At 39.8% G+C, this 16,319-nt stretch overlaps 1 protein-coding gene across 4 annotated transcripts in view; it reads left to right on the forward strand.

Moving 5' to 3' along the window:
• EPB41L4A (erythrocyte membrane protein band 4.1 like 4A) overlaps nucleotides 1–16,319 on the forward strand; it is a 236,777-nt gene that overhangs the window by 100,471 nt on the left and 119,987 nt on the right. For all 4 annotated transcript variants that reach the window (XM_078066943.1, XM_078066945.1, XM_078066946.1 and 1 more), the window contains exon 3: nucleotides 1,291–1,395. In XM_078066943.1, the coding sequence (XP_077923069.1) occupies nucleotides 1,291–1,395 (105 nt within the window). The remainder of the gene's footprint in view (nucleotides 1–1,290; nucleotides 1,396–16,319) is intronic.

Raw genomic sequence — 16,319 nt, forward strand, 5'->3', positions numbered from 1 at the left:
GTAATGGTCTTCTTGGCGGTGCCCATTGTAAGTATGTGCATCCTTAGAAAGAGTAATTTTACTTCCAGATTTTTACCCTAGCTAAACATGTAAGTACATGAGCACAAAGGAACATTGATTGGATGTGGCATTGTTATTATAGGAGAACATGTCCCAAACCAAAGATCCATCATGGAAGGGCTTTTTGTTTATGAATTATCCAATGGATTTTGAAAAAGACACCAATTAAGCTTAACCAAGGTAATTTAGAAGGAAACAAAACTACCTTTGGGATTTGTAACAAGAACGGTCTTCTCTCAGTGTGTGCTTTTATCATCTCTTATCCATTTTACAATACATTTAATCAAAACATTTCCCTTACGTTACAACTCCATTTTCTAAAAGCAGTGCAATTTTGAATACTCCCCATATATGAGCAAACAAGTGATGGTAATTCTCTGGGGAAAACCACAGCTGAAAAACCACACTTCATTAACGCCGTGTATGACTTGTTGGGGATTTCTCTTACTCCCCTGCTGTACCTGCCAGTGGTGGGGCAAAAGAAAGGAAAAGTCTGTATCTGTAGACCTCTGAAATGGATTATTTTCAAGATTAATATGATATGTGAAGTAGTGCTTGCTGATAAATGTTTATCTTTAGATATATGATAATTGGTATTTAATATATTGGGTCTAATATATTAGATCTTAGAAAGCAGCCAGGGGAAATGTTCTCTTTATATCTGTGCTTATGTGAAAGAGATAAAGTAAAATTTCTTCACAAGGGCTTTTCAGAACATTAACTTTGGCAGCTTTAATCTATGGGTTTATTAGTTGAGGATTGAAAATAAAAGCTTTTGCTATTGTTATTTTAATTCTGTGTATCTTCTGTGTTGTGAGAGTAACGCTGTAGGTGAAAATTGCTTTTTAAAGTGAAACAACTGTGGGATTTTAACCAACGTGAGTGGTTTTTGATGAATTCATTAGATGCTCTTCATATAAAAGATTATCTTTATTAAGAGAAGAATTTTGTCCTGAAGGTAATTTACAATCCCCTAAGAAAAGAAGTTTATGTTAATTAAAAACCCACTACAGTTTAAAAATGGTTTTTCAAAGGAATTTCTTTAATACACTTGCAGCCCCACTTTTCTTTGTAATTGAGGCAAAACTTAAAGTGGGAACCGTGAGCTAATAAAATCGCTTCCATTGTGGGCGAAGCTAAGACTGGATGACTTATGTCATAGTGACTATGTCCCACTGAGAAAGATGAGACACCGTGTTAAAAAAATAAAACTTTGAATTATTTTTGCAGAAGTCAACGAAAGGTTCTGTTGTCCTTGACCACGTATTCCGTCACATAAACCTTGTGGAGATAGATTATTTTGGGCTGCGTTACTGTGACAGAAGCCATCAGACAGTGAGTACAATGACTTCGTATTCAATTTTTCTGGTTATAAATTTCACTCTCTCTTTGGCCTTTGCTGATGCGGTTTTAGGTAGGTAGTTTCTTTATCACTGAAAATGACTTTGAAAGCCTTGAACATGTTTTTCCTTGCTAATGTGTTTTGCATTTTTTTCTCTTCTGCCAAAAGTCGATAGAGTGGCGGGTTTCACAACTTGTATGTGCGTACTTCTCTTTGTAGACGACTTCCCTGGTTTACATTTTTGCAACCGTATCATAGAGCGTACTTTTCATGTATGCTGTTCGGAGAACTGAATAAGCCAGGTAATGTGTTAGGAGGCAAGTGGCTAGTCTTCTGAAGTGACAGATATTACTTACTGCCTTTTAAGAAAATAAATGGTTAAAGAGAAAAAATACAGTATGAAAAGGTGCTTATCTGAGCTTTAGAAGTTGGAAGAGTAGTTATAAAAGAAATAAGTAGGGGTTTTCACCCCTGAGCTTGATGGAGTAAGTAATAAAGGCAACCAAACTTTTGGTGTCTGATGTCAGTCTTCATGAAGGTCTAACATCTTCCTAGCTGGTTGGGTGGTAGAATTACTAAGAAACTCACTGCATTGGTTAGTATGGATTCTATATGGTTGTAAGGCTAAAAAGCTATTTCTTGGATGATGAGCAGAGGAGAAAGACTTTGGAGGTGGTGGTTTGGGGGTATGAAAGGATATTCATTAGTGCCTTTTGTTTTAGTCTAAGAAAGGTCTTAACCTCAGACGCAGTCTTATTATGCAGAATGCTTATATGCTTACCTTCAAAGTCCTGTTTGACTTTTATTTTTCATGTTACTCAACTCCTGTCAGAATAAAGATTTCCTCCTCTTCCTTCATCAGTTCTCCCAGCCTCTAGTGGATCATCTGGGGTCTATTCAGTGAGGCACATGATTGTCTGAGTGGGGTTTTTCTACCCTGGTCACAGGAACGTGCTAGGATGAGAAGAGACAGACAAATGGAATGCTATTGATGGTGATAAATTGTGATTTTTCCTGAGCTAGTTTCATAATCCGTTTTGTTTCACAGGAGGATTTCACAAAGCAGGAATAAAAAATTGGGTGTGTTGGTTAGCTTTCCCTAGAAAGGAATAACTTTCTAAAGGCAAACGGTCATTAAGGCACACTTCAAAGAAAGGGAAATTGACATCTTCAGGAGTTCCCTGAATTCTGTCCTGTATGGGCCATAAGTCAATACTGCAGAACTGTAAATCTATATTGAAAGATTAAATTGAAGGCTATAGAAGCTATCTTGCATTACATTCATATTTTTGAAAGAACATTTTTCCTAGTAGAGAAAACTACTGTTTCCTGATCTTATCTAGTATGTCAGACTTTGCCTGGAAAGATTGACTGTCTTGCTAAAATTATATAGACCTTATCTCTCTTTTTTTTAAACTTGCAAAGGAAAAATAATATATGAAAAATCAGAGAATCTCAACTGAGCCACCCAGGCACCCTGCCAGAGAATTTCAAACAACGGCTTGTATCATTGCAAAAAGAATTAGCAGTTGGTATTGATTCAAAGCTTTCTAGGGCTTATATTAAAACAAAAAAATTTTTTTTTTCTCTTACCTTATTCTTAAGGGTTGACATTTGTGATGTGTTTGCAATGAAGGTTTTAGAAGAAACTACAGTTAGAAGGAGAAAGCTCTTAAGTCATGTTTTTTTGGTACTATAAGAACCTGATATCAGGTGTGTAAATCACATGAAAAAACCATTTTTGCCTCCTGAATTTAGTTATTTCTAGTGAACGAAGATAAAATAGAGGTGATTTATAAACATTCCTTAGTCTTTTCATGCTCAAGTGTATTGTCTGATTGTCTTATATATTTTTTTAATTGTAGGAAACTGTAAGAAGGTTATGAAAATTTGCCCCTTCTTTAGATAATCATTTCATCAAAGCATACTGGAGGGCTGATAGTGTATCTAGGTAGAAAATGTGATTCCATTACTGATTTGCTTTTCTTGGATATTGAGGCAGAACTAAGGATTTCCCTTGGGGGAAAAGCTCTGGCAGGCTCTTCATTCTAGCCGGGCAACCACCCAAGACTCAACTTTATTTCTAGGGAAATTGTTGATGAACCCAAATTCCTATTTCTCTTTCTGTGTTAGTAGGAGCAGATCTACATAGCCCTTACTTAAGGCAAACATTTAAAGAATAACCCTATGTTAAAATGGCACAGGACACAGTGAAAAATTTTTTCTTTAATGATTTCCAGGAATTTGCCTGAATTACAATCCATTAGATTAGATTTTGTGTATTGCTTTGCTTTTTCTGCACCAAAAGGTTTACTTTTAAGAGGGAATGCTTTGTAACAATCTTTAAAATAAGTAAGATCCACATGGAAAAGACTTTGAGGGCGCCTGGGTGGCTCAGTCGTTAAGCGTCTGCCTTCAGCTCGGGTCGTGATCCCAGGGTCCTGGGATCAAGCCCCGCATCGGGCTCCCTGCTCAGCGGGAAGCCTGCTTCTCCCGCTCCCACTCCCCCTGCTTGTGTTCCCTCTCTCGCTGTCTCTCTTTCTGAAATAAATAAATAAAATCTTAAAAAAAAAAAAAAGACTTTGAGGCCCTGAGAGGGACCCCTTAGGTCAAATCTTGAGGCAAATAAGAAAGTGGGAAAAGGAGCTGGGGGTAAAAGGGAAGAAAGATGAGGATTAAGAAGAGGTGGCTCACATCAGCGAGAAGCCCTAGACTCCCTCCCTCCCGCCCTCCCCTTGACAGTGGGTCATGCCTTGGGGCCATGCCCAGACTGGGTGGGGGTGGACTGGGAGGGCATGTCCCTGGGGACCCATGGACCTCACATAGCAGGGAACTTGTCTGTCCTGGAGGAGGAGGGTAAGCCGGAGGCTGGATCTAGACATGTCATCATCACCACCGTCCATCACCATCCTCGTCATTAGTGTACCAGAACCTGTGGAACATTTTCCATATGTTGTCATTACATGCTCAAAACAGCTGTGCAAGCTAAATATTATTATCCTACCACCAGAGATGAAGAAACGGAAGCTGAAAAAGTTAAGCCACTTCCCCAAGGTCCGTAACCCAGCAAGTATTAGGACCAGAGTTCAAACCCAAGTCTTCACATCTCCAAGACCGTCAACCACTATCATATCCTGACCGGAATGCATGTAAGATGGAAAGGTTTTCAGACCTAGGATACTGAGGAATTCTCTTTCTGTGCAATTTACGTACTTAAGGTTTGTTGAGAGGAGTTAAATGGTATTTTCCAGCAAGCAGACTTCTCGGATTGACCCGGGGCAAGAGAGTTTATTTAGGCCTTTGTGTATTTATGCCTTCATGTGGTAGCTCAACAGCAATGTAAAGAATGCCTAATATGTTCAGGCCCTGTGCTAGAGCTTTCTCTGTTTTTCACATAGTCTCAGGAATTCTGGAGAAAGGGAATTTGCTGCCTGGAATATTAAACATACAAGTTTTGTTAAACTATACATTTCATAAAACCAAGTCCTGGGAAATTCATGCAATAAATGCATTGATTCAGGTGTTACCTATGTGTGCAGAGGAACAGCTAGGCAGAAATAAACCTTGGTAAAGCAAACTGCTCTCCAAGGAGTACAACTGACTTGATTTGGAACACTCTGGGCACCATAATTGCTTCACTTTTCAGGTAAGGTTTGTAAAAGGACCTCTAGGAAGTAAAGACATTTCTTCATGAAGACATGCTTATTGAGACTCAGTTAACACAATGCTGCCTGTGTTAATTTAGGCTTACTTTTATAAAACAGTCCCTTAAAGATACACAGTGGGGTTCATATACTTGTGGTTCCTTTTCCTAAAGACACCCGGGAGAGCACTTAGCCTGGGCATATAGCCTACTTTCTGCTCTGCTTTGGCCTGTGTCATCCTAGTTCTTTCCTGATCCAGACTGGTCTGTGCAGGGGATGTAGCTCTTTTTCTTTTTTTTCCCAGGGCCTTGGTTCAGTTGAACAGAAAATTCCCAGCCTTGGTTTAAGGTAGATGAGAGGGATTACAAGAACACATGAGAGTCAGAAAAACCCAGATTTATTGAAGGACCCTGCCACTTACTAGCTGTAAATATTTAAAATTCTCTTAAGTCCTTACCATTGATCTAGAACAGCAGAACTTCCAGAGAAGTTGGCTCTCTTTAGTATGTTCTAGGAGTGCCTATCATCAGTTTAATGGCTAGCTCAACAGGAACACCTTCTCATTCTCTGTATGTGGTGTATGGCTCAGCAGTTCACCTTGGTGTGTCTTTGCCTTGAATGGGTTCCCAGCCTTCTCCTGGCCTATCATCCTAATCCCTAGCACCTGTGAACATCACATGGCAGAAGGGACTTTGCAGGTATGATTAAGTTAAGAATCTTGTATAGAGGGATCATCCTAAATTATTGAAGCAGGATTACTGTAATTAGAAGTCTCCTTATACATGACAGAGGGACGCAGGAGAATCAGAGAGAAGGAAATGTGACAATGGAGGCAGAGGTCAAAATCATGTGATTACTGGAAGGGGGCCTTGATCCAGAGAATGAAGGCAGCCTCTAGAAGCCAGAAAAAGAAAGGAAGCAGATTCTGTCCTGGAGCTTCCAGAAGAAATACAGCCCAGTGTCTTAGTTTGGGCTGCTCTAACAAATCACCACTGACAAATCATGTCAGACCATCTTGACATGAACAAGAAATACTGATTTATCTTACCTCGGAGGCTGGAAACCTGGGATTAGAGTGCCCGAGTGATTGGGTGAGAGCCCTCTTCAGGTTGTAGACAATCCAATTCTTGTAACGGCACATGGCAAAAAGGGAGCTAATTAGCTCTGTGACCTTTTCTTGTAATCCCATTCATGAAGGCTCTACCCTTGTGACCTAATTACCTCTCAAAGGCCCCACCTCCAAATTCCAACATATTAGGTATTTGGATTAGGATTAGGTATTAGGATTAGGGTTTCAACATAGGAATTTGATGGGGACGAGCACAAACATTCAGTCTGTTGTACCCAGTGAGACCATTTTGGACTTCTGAACTTCAGAATTGTAAGATGATAAATTTCTCTTGTTTTAGGCCAAGGTTATGGTAATTTGTTACAGCTGCAAAAAGAAACTAATACACATGGTTACAGTGGGAAGCATTTTATTTTTGCTTGCTCAGTGGAAATATAAGGGCTTTCTTGTTTGGATTCACCAATTAGGCAGAAACTTGAAGGAGGGTTATTTTCCCTGGGTAATAATAGTATACATCTTCCTGTAGATAATCAGGAGTTTTCCATGATTAAGGCTGCATGTGCATCCCCAGATGTCAGTGAGCAATATTAGTTGCTTTTTAAAGATGAGTTAGGTTCCTTATTATGGGAGAGGGATGATGAGATCTGTTAATGATAGGCAGGTGAATTGAAATTACAGTGCAGACTTCTTGAAATAATTGGGTGAATTTGAAATTACTCTGAGGTTGTTAGAAACTTGAGCCACCTTCTGGGTGTTCAGAAGTTGCTGTAAGTGGAACGTGATGTGGTGGAACAGGTAAGTGCCTTTGTGGAGTCACAACCCAAGTCTGAGTTCTGAATGTTCAAGTCACTTAATTTTTCTGAATGTTGAGAAGAATAATGCTCCCCCTCCTGCCAACTCTCAAGATTGTTACAGGACCAAATTAGAGATAATGTGAAGGCTCTTTGTAGATTATAAGGTGTGAAATCTATAGAAAGCCTTTCGTGTTGAAACTAGGATGGATGAAAATACTGCTGGTGATATTTTTTAAAAAAGTGGAGTAGGGGAGAGGAGGAAACAGTCTGGAGGATAGAAGAGACAAAATCAAATAAGCTCCAGACCCTTTAAGACCTCTGGAGATTTTGGAAGATGAGTCTAATTGATATTGAAAGCAGTAATGAGGAGAAATGTGATACCCCAATATTACTTCTGGTTTAAAAAAAAAAATGAACAGTTATCATGTCTTACTTTAATGTTAGAACTTGGGGCTCCTTTACAGATTACTCTTTCAGTATATAGAGCTTTTCTCAGAATATGGAATTCAACGTGGCTTTGAGAATGAGGATGTTGGATCTTTTGCCCTATGACTTCAGAGGTCAAAGGAGGGAAACGCGTAGCACAGAGATACAGCCAGCTTGTGAATATCCTCTTCCCCCCGGCGAACTCTTTTGCTGCATCAAGACAATAAGAACAATCAGGTGGTAGCTTCCCAGCTTCCTGATCCTCCACACACACCCTTGGTCACTTCTTACCCATCCTTCCTTCTCCTTTCACGGTGGAATAGCCCCAGGGCCTCTGACCTGGATCTTATCACCTCTTTTTTTTATCTCCAGGCCTCTCCCTTTTCCCCCTCCTTTCCTTCGGGGTTTGGGCATGCTCAAGATTTGATACCTATCATAGCACTGTAACTGTCCTCAGGGTCTCTAGTTGTTAAATCCAGGTGATACTTTCAACCCTTATCTTTCTTGACCTTAGGGTTGAATTGACCCTAAGGACTCGCTCCTTCTTGAAATCTCATTTTGCTCTTATGATGACACATTCTCCTGTTTTTCACTTTCCAAGTTTTCTTCTGGTTATTCCTATTCAGTCTTGATGATCTTTGCCTCTTCCTAAAAATGTTGGTATGATTTTGTCAATGATTTTCTAATGCTCTAACTGGATACAGGCTCACCTGTTTATTAATATGATTACTTTTGGCATTATTTGTCTCTGAAATACTTTCGTTAAAAATATAAATAAACTGTGTATATATTTGTATCCTTCCCTCTGTCCCCAAATACTCAGAGTATTACTGAACAAAAATGATCCTCATCCACTGAACACTAGCAGTCAGGCTCTCTCTGTCTGTTCTTCTTTGATCCTGATTTATTGTATTTTGCAGTGTGAAATTTACTTTCTATAACTTTATGTTCTGACAAATACCTATAATGACTGAGAAGATGTGTAAGTGATAATGTGAGTTGTTTGTTGCAAAGAAAGACAGGAAGTTGGTCATGCTGGATTATTACAAATTGAAACTTTTTTTTTTTTTAAGATTTTATTTATTTGACAGAGAGAGACACAGCGAGAGAGGGAACAGAAGCAGGCCTCCCGCGGAGCAGGGAGCCTGATGTAGGGCTCGATCCCAGGACCCTGGGATCATGACCTGAGCCGAAGGCAGACGCCCAACGACCGACCGAGCCACCCAGGCACCCCTACAAATTGAAACTTTTATAGTCAAGACATGGAAACAACTTAAGTGTCTATCAATGGATGAATGGATAAAGATGTGAGATTATATATATATATGTTATATGTCGTTACATATATATAATATGTATATAAAATGGAATATTATATAGCTGTAAAAATAAGAAACTCCTGCTGTTTGTGACAACATGGATGGCCCTTGAGTGCATTATGCCAAGTGAAATAAGATAGAGGAAGGCAAGCACTGTATGATCTTACTTATATGTGGAATCTAAAAAACAGAGAAGCACCTGGGTGGCTCAGTCGGTTAAACGTCTGATACTTGATTTTAGCTCAGGTAATGATCTCAGGGTGGTAAGATCGAGACTCACTTCAGGCTCCGGGCTCAGCAGAGAGTCTGCCTGAGGATTCTCTCTCTCCCTCTCCCCTCCCTCTGCCTCTTTCTCTCAAATAAATGAATGAATGAATGAATAAATAAATTAAATTTCTTTAAAAAAATAAAAATAAAAAGCAGAAACAAAAACTAAGCTTATAGATACAGAGAACAGACTGGTGGTTTCCAGTGGCTTGGGGGAATGGAGTGGGTTAAGGTGGTCAAAAGGTAAAAACTTCCAGTTATGAGTTCTAGGGATTAATGTACAGCATGGTGACTATATTTAATAATATTGTATTGTATATTTGAAAGTTGCTAAGAGAGTGGTTCTTAAAAGTTCTTATCATAAGAAAGGTGGGGTGATGGTTGTTGACTTACTGTGATCATTTCACAATATGTACATGTATCAAATCATTATATTGTATACCTTAGACTAATATAATGTTATATGCCAATTATGTCAGTAAAATTGGGGAAAAAAACAACTTGTACTATCTGAAATGTCTTCAAGCATCTGGTGGGAAAGTAGAGGGGAAAGATCAAGAAGCAGAAAGGTTTTCTTCAGTAGACCTTTGACTTTAAAAAGAATATCATAGGGGCGCCTGGGTGGCTCAGTCAGTTAAGTGTCTGCCTTCAGCTCGGGTCATGATCCCAGGGTCCTGGGATCGAGCCCCGCATGGGGCTCCCTGCTCAGGGGGAAGCCTGCTTCTCCCTCTCCCACTCCCCCTGCTTGTGTTCTCTCTCTCGCTGTGTCTCTCTCTGTCAAATAAATAAATAAAATCTTAAAAAAAAAAAAAAAAAGAGTATCATAAACAGTGCAGCAGCCTGCGAGGACTGACACCAATACATCAATGGTACCTGGAAAAAAAACTGTGAGAGACTATGGCTGGAGGCTTTTCAGGAGTCCAGGGGCCTGGCATGGAATGCCAGAAGCATCTTCATAGAGACCCCTAGCCCTGAGGCTCTCATTTTCCTGCTGTTAAATATATGTCACTCTTCCTATTTAATCTCATCTGCTCCACGGCTTAAATTTCTTTTTTTAAAAAAATTTTTATTGTTATGTTAATCACCATACATTACATCATTAGTTTTTTTTTTTTTTTTAAAGATTTTATTTATTTGAGAGAGAATGAGAGACAGCACAAGAGGGAAGAGGGTCAGAGGGAGAAGCAGACCCCCCGCTGAGCAGGGAGCCCGACGTGGGACTCGATCCCGGGACTCCAGGATCATGACCTGAGCCGAAGGCAGTCGCTTAACCAACTGAGCCACCCAGGCACCCTACATCATTAGTTTTTGATGTAGTGTTCCATGATTCACTGTTTGTGCATAACACCCAGTGCTCCATGCAGAACGTGCCCTCTTTAATACCCATCACCAGGCTAACCCATCCTCCCACCCCCCTTCCCTCTAGAACCCTCAGTTTGTTTTTCAGAGTCCATCATTCTCATGGTTCGTCTCCCCCTCTGATTTCCCCCCTTTCATTCTTCCCCTCCTGCTTCTTTTTTTTTTCTTAACATATATTGCATTATTTGTTTCAGAGGTACAGATCTGTGATTCAACAGTCTTGCACAATTCACAGCGCTCACCATAGCACATACCCTCCCCAATGTCTGTCACCCAGCCACCCCATCCCTCCCACCCCCCCCACTCCAGCAACCCTCAGTTTGTTTCCTGAGATTAAGAATTCCTTATATCAGTGAGCATATGATATCCATGGCTTAAATTTCTATCTAAAGACCCAAATGATCCTCAAATGAGTATTTCCAACCCAGACATCTCAAGAGACATTGTGTAAAGGCTCTTCATCCAGACTATCTGGATTCATATATACCCCACTCCTTGGGAGAGCTGTGTGGCATTGGGTGAGTCTCCTAACTTCTCTGTGCCTCAGTATCCCCGTTTATAAAGTGGTGACATTAATAGTACTGACTTCAAAGGGTGGTAGTAAGGATTAAAGGCGTCTGTAGAAAACCTGCAGACCAGTGCTGTAAACTGGTGGTAAGTGTAACAGAAGTGTTAGCTCTTACTCTGTACTTGGATGTCCGTCAGGTGGTACCGCAAACGCAACATGTCCAAACCTGAAGTCATCATCTCACCCTCCAGACCTGTTCTTATTGAAAGAATTGTCTTAAGAGTAGTGATTTTCCAGAATTTTTAAAAAACTATGTGCTTGTGTTGAGAATTTTAGGTCAAGAATAAAAATTGTGTCATAAGTTTAAATAGATGCAAATTTGTGGGTTATAAATACTGACATTGTAAAAATCTGTCACGTTACTCTTTTTTTTTTTTTTTGATTTAATAAAAGTTTATTTCTCATTCCTGTCAAGTCCATCACAGGACTGTGGGACTCTCCACAGAACAGCTGCTCTCCATGTAGGGGGCTCAGCATTCCACAGTACTTTAAGTGTCTGACCCCTTTTTCTGTATGGGCTTGCACGACTGAGGCTGGAAAAGCACTCGAGTCTTGCACCAACAAATAAAGGCTTTAGCCCAGATGTCACATTACTCTTAAATGTATCCAGTGGGTCTATATAGCATAGCAATTTTGTACTCACCAACCTGTAAAAAAAATAGATGTGAACAAGCTCTTCATCAAATGAAAGTCAGAAATTTTTCTTTATTCCTTTTATGTCCTTAAAGTTGAATTCTATTTCACTTTCTTCCTAGAATTTTCTTCCTATATTTCTATTAATAAAATATATTTCTCCATAACAATATCATACATGCACATTGAAATTTTAAAAGTTTACTTCATGAGACCTTCAGGCTGCAATTGTTACTGAGCCATAAGAGTAGTTTTTATTACCATGGTTATCATTATATAATTAAAAGCAAAATATGGTGCATTCTAATAATTACTAAAAATAAAAAGTGAGCGTTTATTGGAAATGCTTCTCTTAATGAAATGGATGGGGCTTTTTCTTCTTGATTAGTCCATGTACCCCTGGTTGATCATCATATATTCCTGGAGTGAGCTGGGGCTCAGTAACAATTTTATTTTTTTATTTTTATTTTTTGATATATGTACTTGAGCAACCTTGTCTGCTACAAAAGGAAGATAGAAAAGAATTTTATTCAATTTCTTTAGTTCCTTGAACTCCTGACTTACATGCCAAAAATCACATGATGATCCATCATCTAAAATTATTTTTAGTAATCCAATACCTCAAATGCAGTGTAGTCACCATTTTCCCCTGTAAATTTGCTCTTTTTCTTATGTTCCTAAAAGCTGTGATTTCTCAGACCACTCATTGGGTTCTCTTTCAATTTAGTTGAACGCAATGACTTCAGAACCACTGGACTTACAATTTGTTAATCATTATAGTAATTAAATTTTATAATTTCTGGGAAATGTATTAAAAAATGCTTTACCATGATTTATCGAAAGAATGTTAGCTATTTTTTTTCTCTTTTACTTGGAGGCACCAGATTTCATCCAATTTAGTTGGAAAGGATTAGGAAAATTAAAAATTGTTTATTTTAATGCACGTTTGCCAATTCAAGATTTTTGATAAAATGCCTTTATCTAATTATGTACTTTATATTTTCATCAGAGTCTTGGAGCTGCAGATTTAGTTCATTCAGTTTATGGAAAACATCCAACATAGAATTCTTTGGTAAAACTAGTCATTGCCAAACCACCCAATCAAACCAGTTGCCTTCTGTCATTTGTCAATTTAAGTAAAAATGTTAACGTGTTCTATGAAAAGCGTTTCGCTTTTGAATTTTATTTGAGATGGATAGACAGATGAAACACAGTATTTTGTTACTTAGATGAGGTAGGCTTACTAGGGCTTTGATTGTTTTATTCTTATGGGGATCTTCATGAGCCATGTATAATAGTTGGAAGATGGAAGTTGGTAGATAGTTAAACAAAAATCATCATTTCCTCTGCTGCCCCTACTCCGTATCTGACAACCAAGCAACTCAGCTATAGGCCAAAATACCATGCTTCTGTCAACTTACCTAGTCCTTACAAGAAATATGTATAATGTAGGGAAAGACATAATTTATAGTATCTTTATTAAAGGCAGCTTTGCTAATACTGGTATTTAAAAATGTTGCCCTGTTTTTTCTCCTGGGATTTTTCATGCCCTGGGGCAACGCGCCATAGAGAGACTGAAAGGGTGAGAGGTGGGTGTGTTTCTGCATTAAATTGGGAAGGGGGAACTGTGCAAAGGGAGTGCAGTGGAAAGGAGAGCTGGAATGGCATCTCAGTCCCAGGGCTGTTCTTAGCTAGATCAGTCCTAGGAAGGAGTGTATATGGAAGCTGAGGATCTGGGAATTCAGCCCCTTATATAACTATCTGTTGCCTGTGTCCCCTTTGGGAAATCCTCATGTGTGCATCCCTGAGGTGCCTGTATCCATACCTTCATGAATGCCACTACCATCCTTACTGCTCAGAACAGGGTCATTCCTCCTCCCATCATCTCTCTCTCCCCTCATGGCTCATCAGTCCCCAGGCCCCTTCCGTTTTGCTGCTTAATAGAGTGACTATATAGTTGACCACCCAAGCCAGGATACTTTGGAGAGTGGAAAGGGCCACAGTGACCCCTATGCTAGGATAGCAGTAGTAAACAGGATTTATGGTCACCTCTTAACCTCTCCAGAATCCATCTCCATCTCTGAATTCTAGTGTAGGTCAGCACATTAGCTTGCATTTCTGTAAAAGCTTTCCAACCTGTCTTCCTTTTTGGCTCATGCTGCCTGCAGTGTTTGTCCCACTGCTCATGCAGTCTTCTTTCAGAATGTCAACTTTAATGATGTCTCTCCTCTGTGGCTTGCAATTTTCTAATGGATTCCTATGGGGAAATTCTGGAATTTCTTTTCTTTTCTTTTTTAAGATTTATTTATTTTAGAGAGAGAGCATGAGGGAGCACGGGCTGAGGGGGATGGGACAGAGGGAGAGGGAGAGAGAGTCTTAAGCAGACTCCATGCTGAGCGCAGAGCTGGTGTCCGGGCTTATCTCCCAACCCTCGGATCACCACTTGAGCTGAAACCAGGAGTCCGCTGCTTAACCAACTGCGCCACCCAGGTGCCCTGAAAATTCTGGAATTTCTTAAAATGGGTTACAAGACAGGTAGCCCTTGGTTGCTTTCGAGCTTCTTCTTTTGTAGTGTGGCTCCTCTCTCCACCCCCACCCCCATCCTGCCCCAAACCACAGTCCCGGTAAGGTACAGCTGCACGAGAACTACCTGCCGCTCCCTACCCGCACGTGTGCACCAGAGTGCGGAATGAGCTGCTTGCCCTGCCTGAACACTCGACTTGTGCTCTACCCCTCTTCGTTTTACCTGGTGAAATCCTGCTCTTCCTTACCATCTCAGTTGAGCTGTCTCTGATGTCCCCTCCTTCCCAAAGCTTTCCTCTTACTTTCCAGAAACCCCCTAGACTTATTCCTGTCTCACATTACAAATATTGCATTATATTTGCCAGTTCAATTATATCCCCCACGTGGGGCGCCTGGGTGGCTCAGTCTGTTAAGCATCGGACTCTTGATTTCTGCTCAGGTCGTGATCTCAGCGTCCTGGGATCGAGCCCTGCGTTGGGCTCTGCGCTCAATGAGGAGTCGTCTTGAGGATTCTCTCCCTCTCCCTTGCCCCTCCTCCTGCTTATGCGTGCGCGCTCTCTCGCTCTCAAATAAATAAATAAATCTTTTAAAAAAACAATATCCCCCACTTGATGGGATACTACTTGAGAGGGGTGATGTTCTATGCATCGCTCTGTTAGCACCTTCTGCCACTGGCAACTGAGTGATCTGTAATGTTAGTGAACAAAGAACTCTCACCTAGACAAGTGGGCCGGCCAGACGGGGGTGAGGCCAGGACATACCTCCCCATCTTGCCTTTCTGTCTGTTTGCTGTCTCCTCGATCTGCTGTTCTTTGAATTTATTGCCTTGCTTCTTTTATGGAATACTTTTCTTTTTGTTCATTTTAACCAGATTTCATCAATATTAAAAAAAATAAAAAGCTTAACTGAGATGTTAGGCAGCTAGGTGGGACATGCATGGGATCGTAAGGAATTACAGATAGATGATATTAGTGTGCTGGCAGCTACTGGGTGCTTTTCAGAATATTATTCTGTAGTAATAGGTCATGTGGTAGAGGGATGAGAATCTGAGTTCAGGTAATGTTGCCGGGAGCTGTATGGTTGTGGATCCCATGATTTTAAAAAGTGTGCTCCTAATAAACAGTATTTTTAACAAAACAGTAGGTTTTTCTATTTCTTTATAGCTGATGAACAGTTTCTATTTAGAAAGGAAGAGATGTTTTTCTGGAGTTATTTTCTGATTAGAGTGGGTCTGATCTCTTCCGAGCGCAGTCATGTGATGCATCCTGAGAATTCAGGGGCCGACATGCTTGAAAGAACCCAGGGAATTGGGGAGAGTGAGCCTGCTGACCCGCCAGCCACTCGGTGTAGACATGCTTTCCTCAGTGTAGCACCTGGGGAGAAGCAGAGCACGCTTTGATTGTTCTTCAGTTCCTTTGTTGTCTGTGTTGATGTTGACATGGTTTCAAAAATGCTTTTGAAGGACGTAGCTTTGTCTAGAGTCAGCTTCGTGGTGCATTTTGAACTTAATTCTCTCTCTCTTTTTTTTTCCTTTTCTTTCTTAGATGCTTGATTACAATAGGCACAAATGTGTCTTCCGTGGTCACGTATACTAAAATATTTTATCCTGTAGCTTTCATAAATTTGTTGTAAAAGGTTTAGGGAGGTGAGGAATTGAATTTTGTCTTGTATAGAAAGTTCTTTCTTCATTAATGGCACCTAGTACCCCTTTTCACCAAAAAATAGATTAAAAGGAAGAACAGTTGAAAATGATAAAGATACAAAGTACGTTAAAACAAAACTATCAGAAATGGTAGGAACCTCAGTGTAAATACACACACACACACACACACACGCATATATACATATATATGTACGTGTACATATATATGCTTATATGTAAAATAAAGTTATGTGGCTATGCTAAGTAGTTTTGTCAATGAAACAGGCTTCCTGTGACCCACATCTTCTTAGTTTTGTGTAAGTGTGTGATGGGAATATTGTTGATTTCTTTACTAAGAACATTTTATTAAGTTAGACTGTTCTTCTCCCTGGTTAAATCAAAATAAACTATGCAGGATGGAATTTCAGACAGTTGATTGATTGGCTAATGAAAGCAGTGGTTTTAGAGTTAATGGTTCCAGACATTTTCTTGATTATCATTGGAAGCTAGTTTTTTTTTTTTAATTTAGAGTTTTGATACTAACCTGTGATAAGTTGACCTTGATTTGACTTTATTCTGAATCTTAAGAGGATTTTCTCCATAAATATATAAAGATTTGATTGGGATGTGCTGGTAGCCTACTTGATAAAATGTATTTTATGTATTATTCTTA

The sequence above is a fragment of the Halichoerus grypus genome, chromosome 2 (genome assembly GCF_964656455.1).
Source record: "Halichoerus grypus chromosome 2, mHalGry1.hap1.1, whole genome shotgun sequence".
Lineage (NCBI taxonomy): Eukaryota > Metazoa > Chordata > Mammalia > Carnivora > Phocidae > Halichoerus > Halichoerus grypus.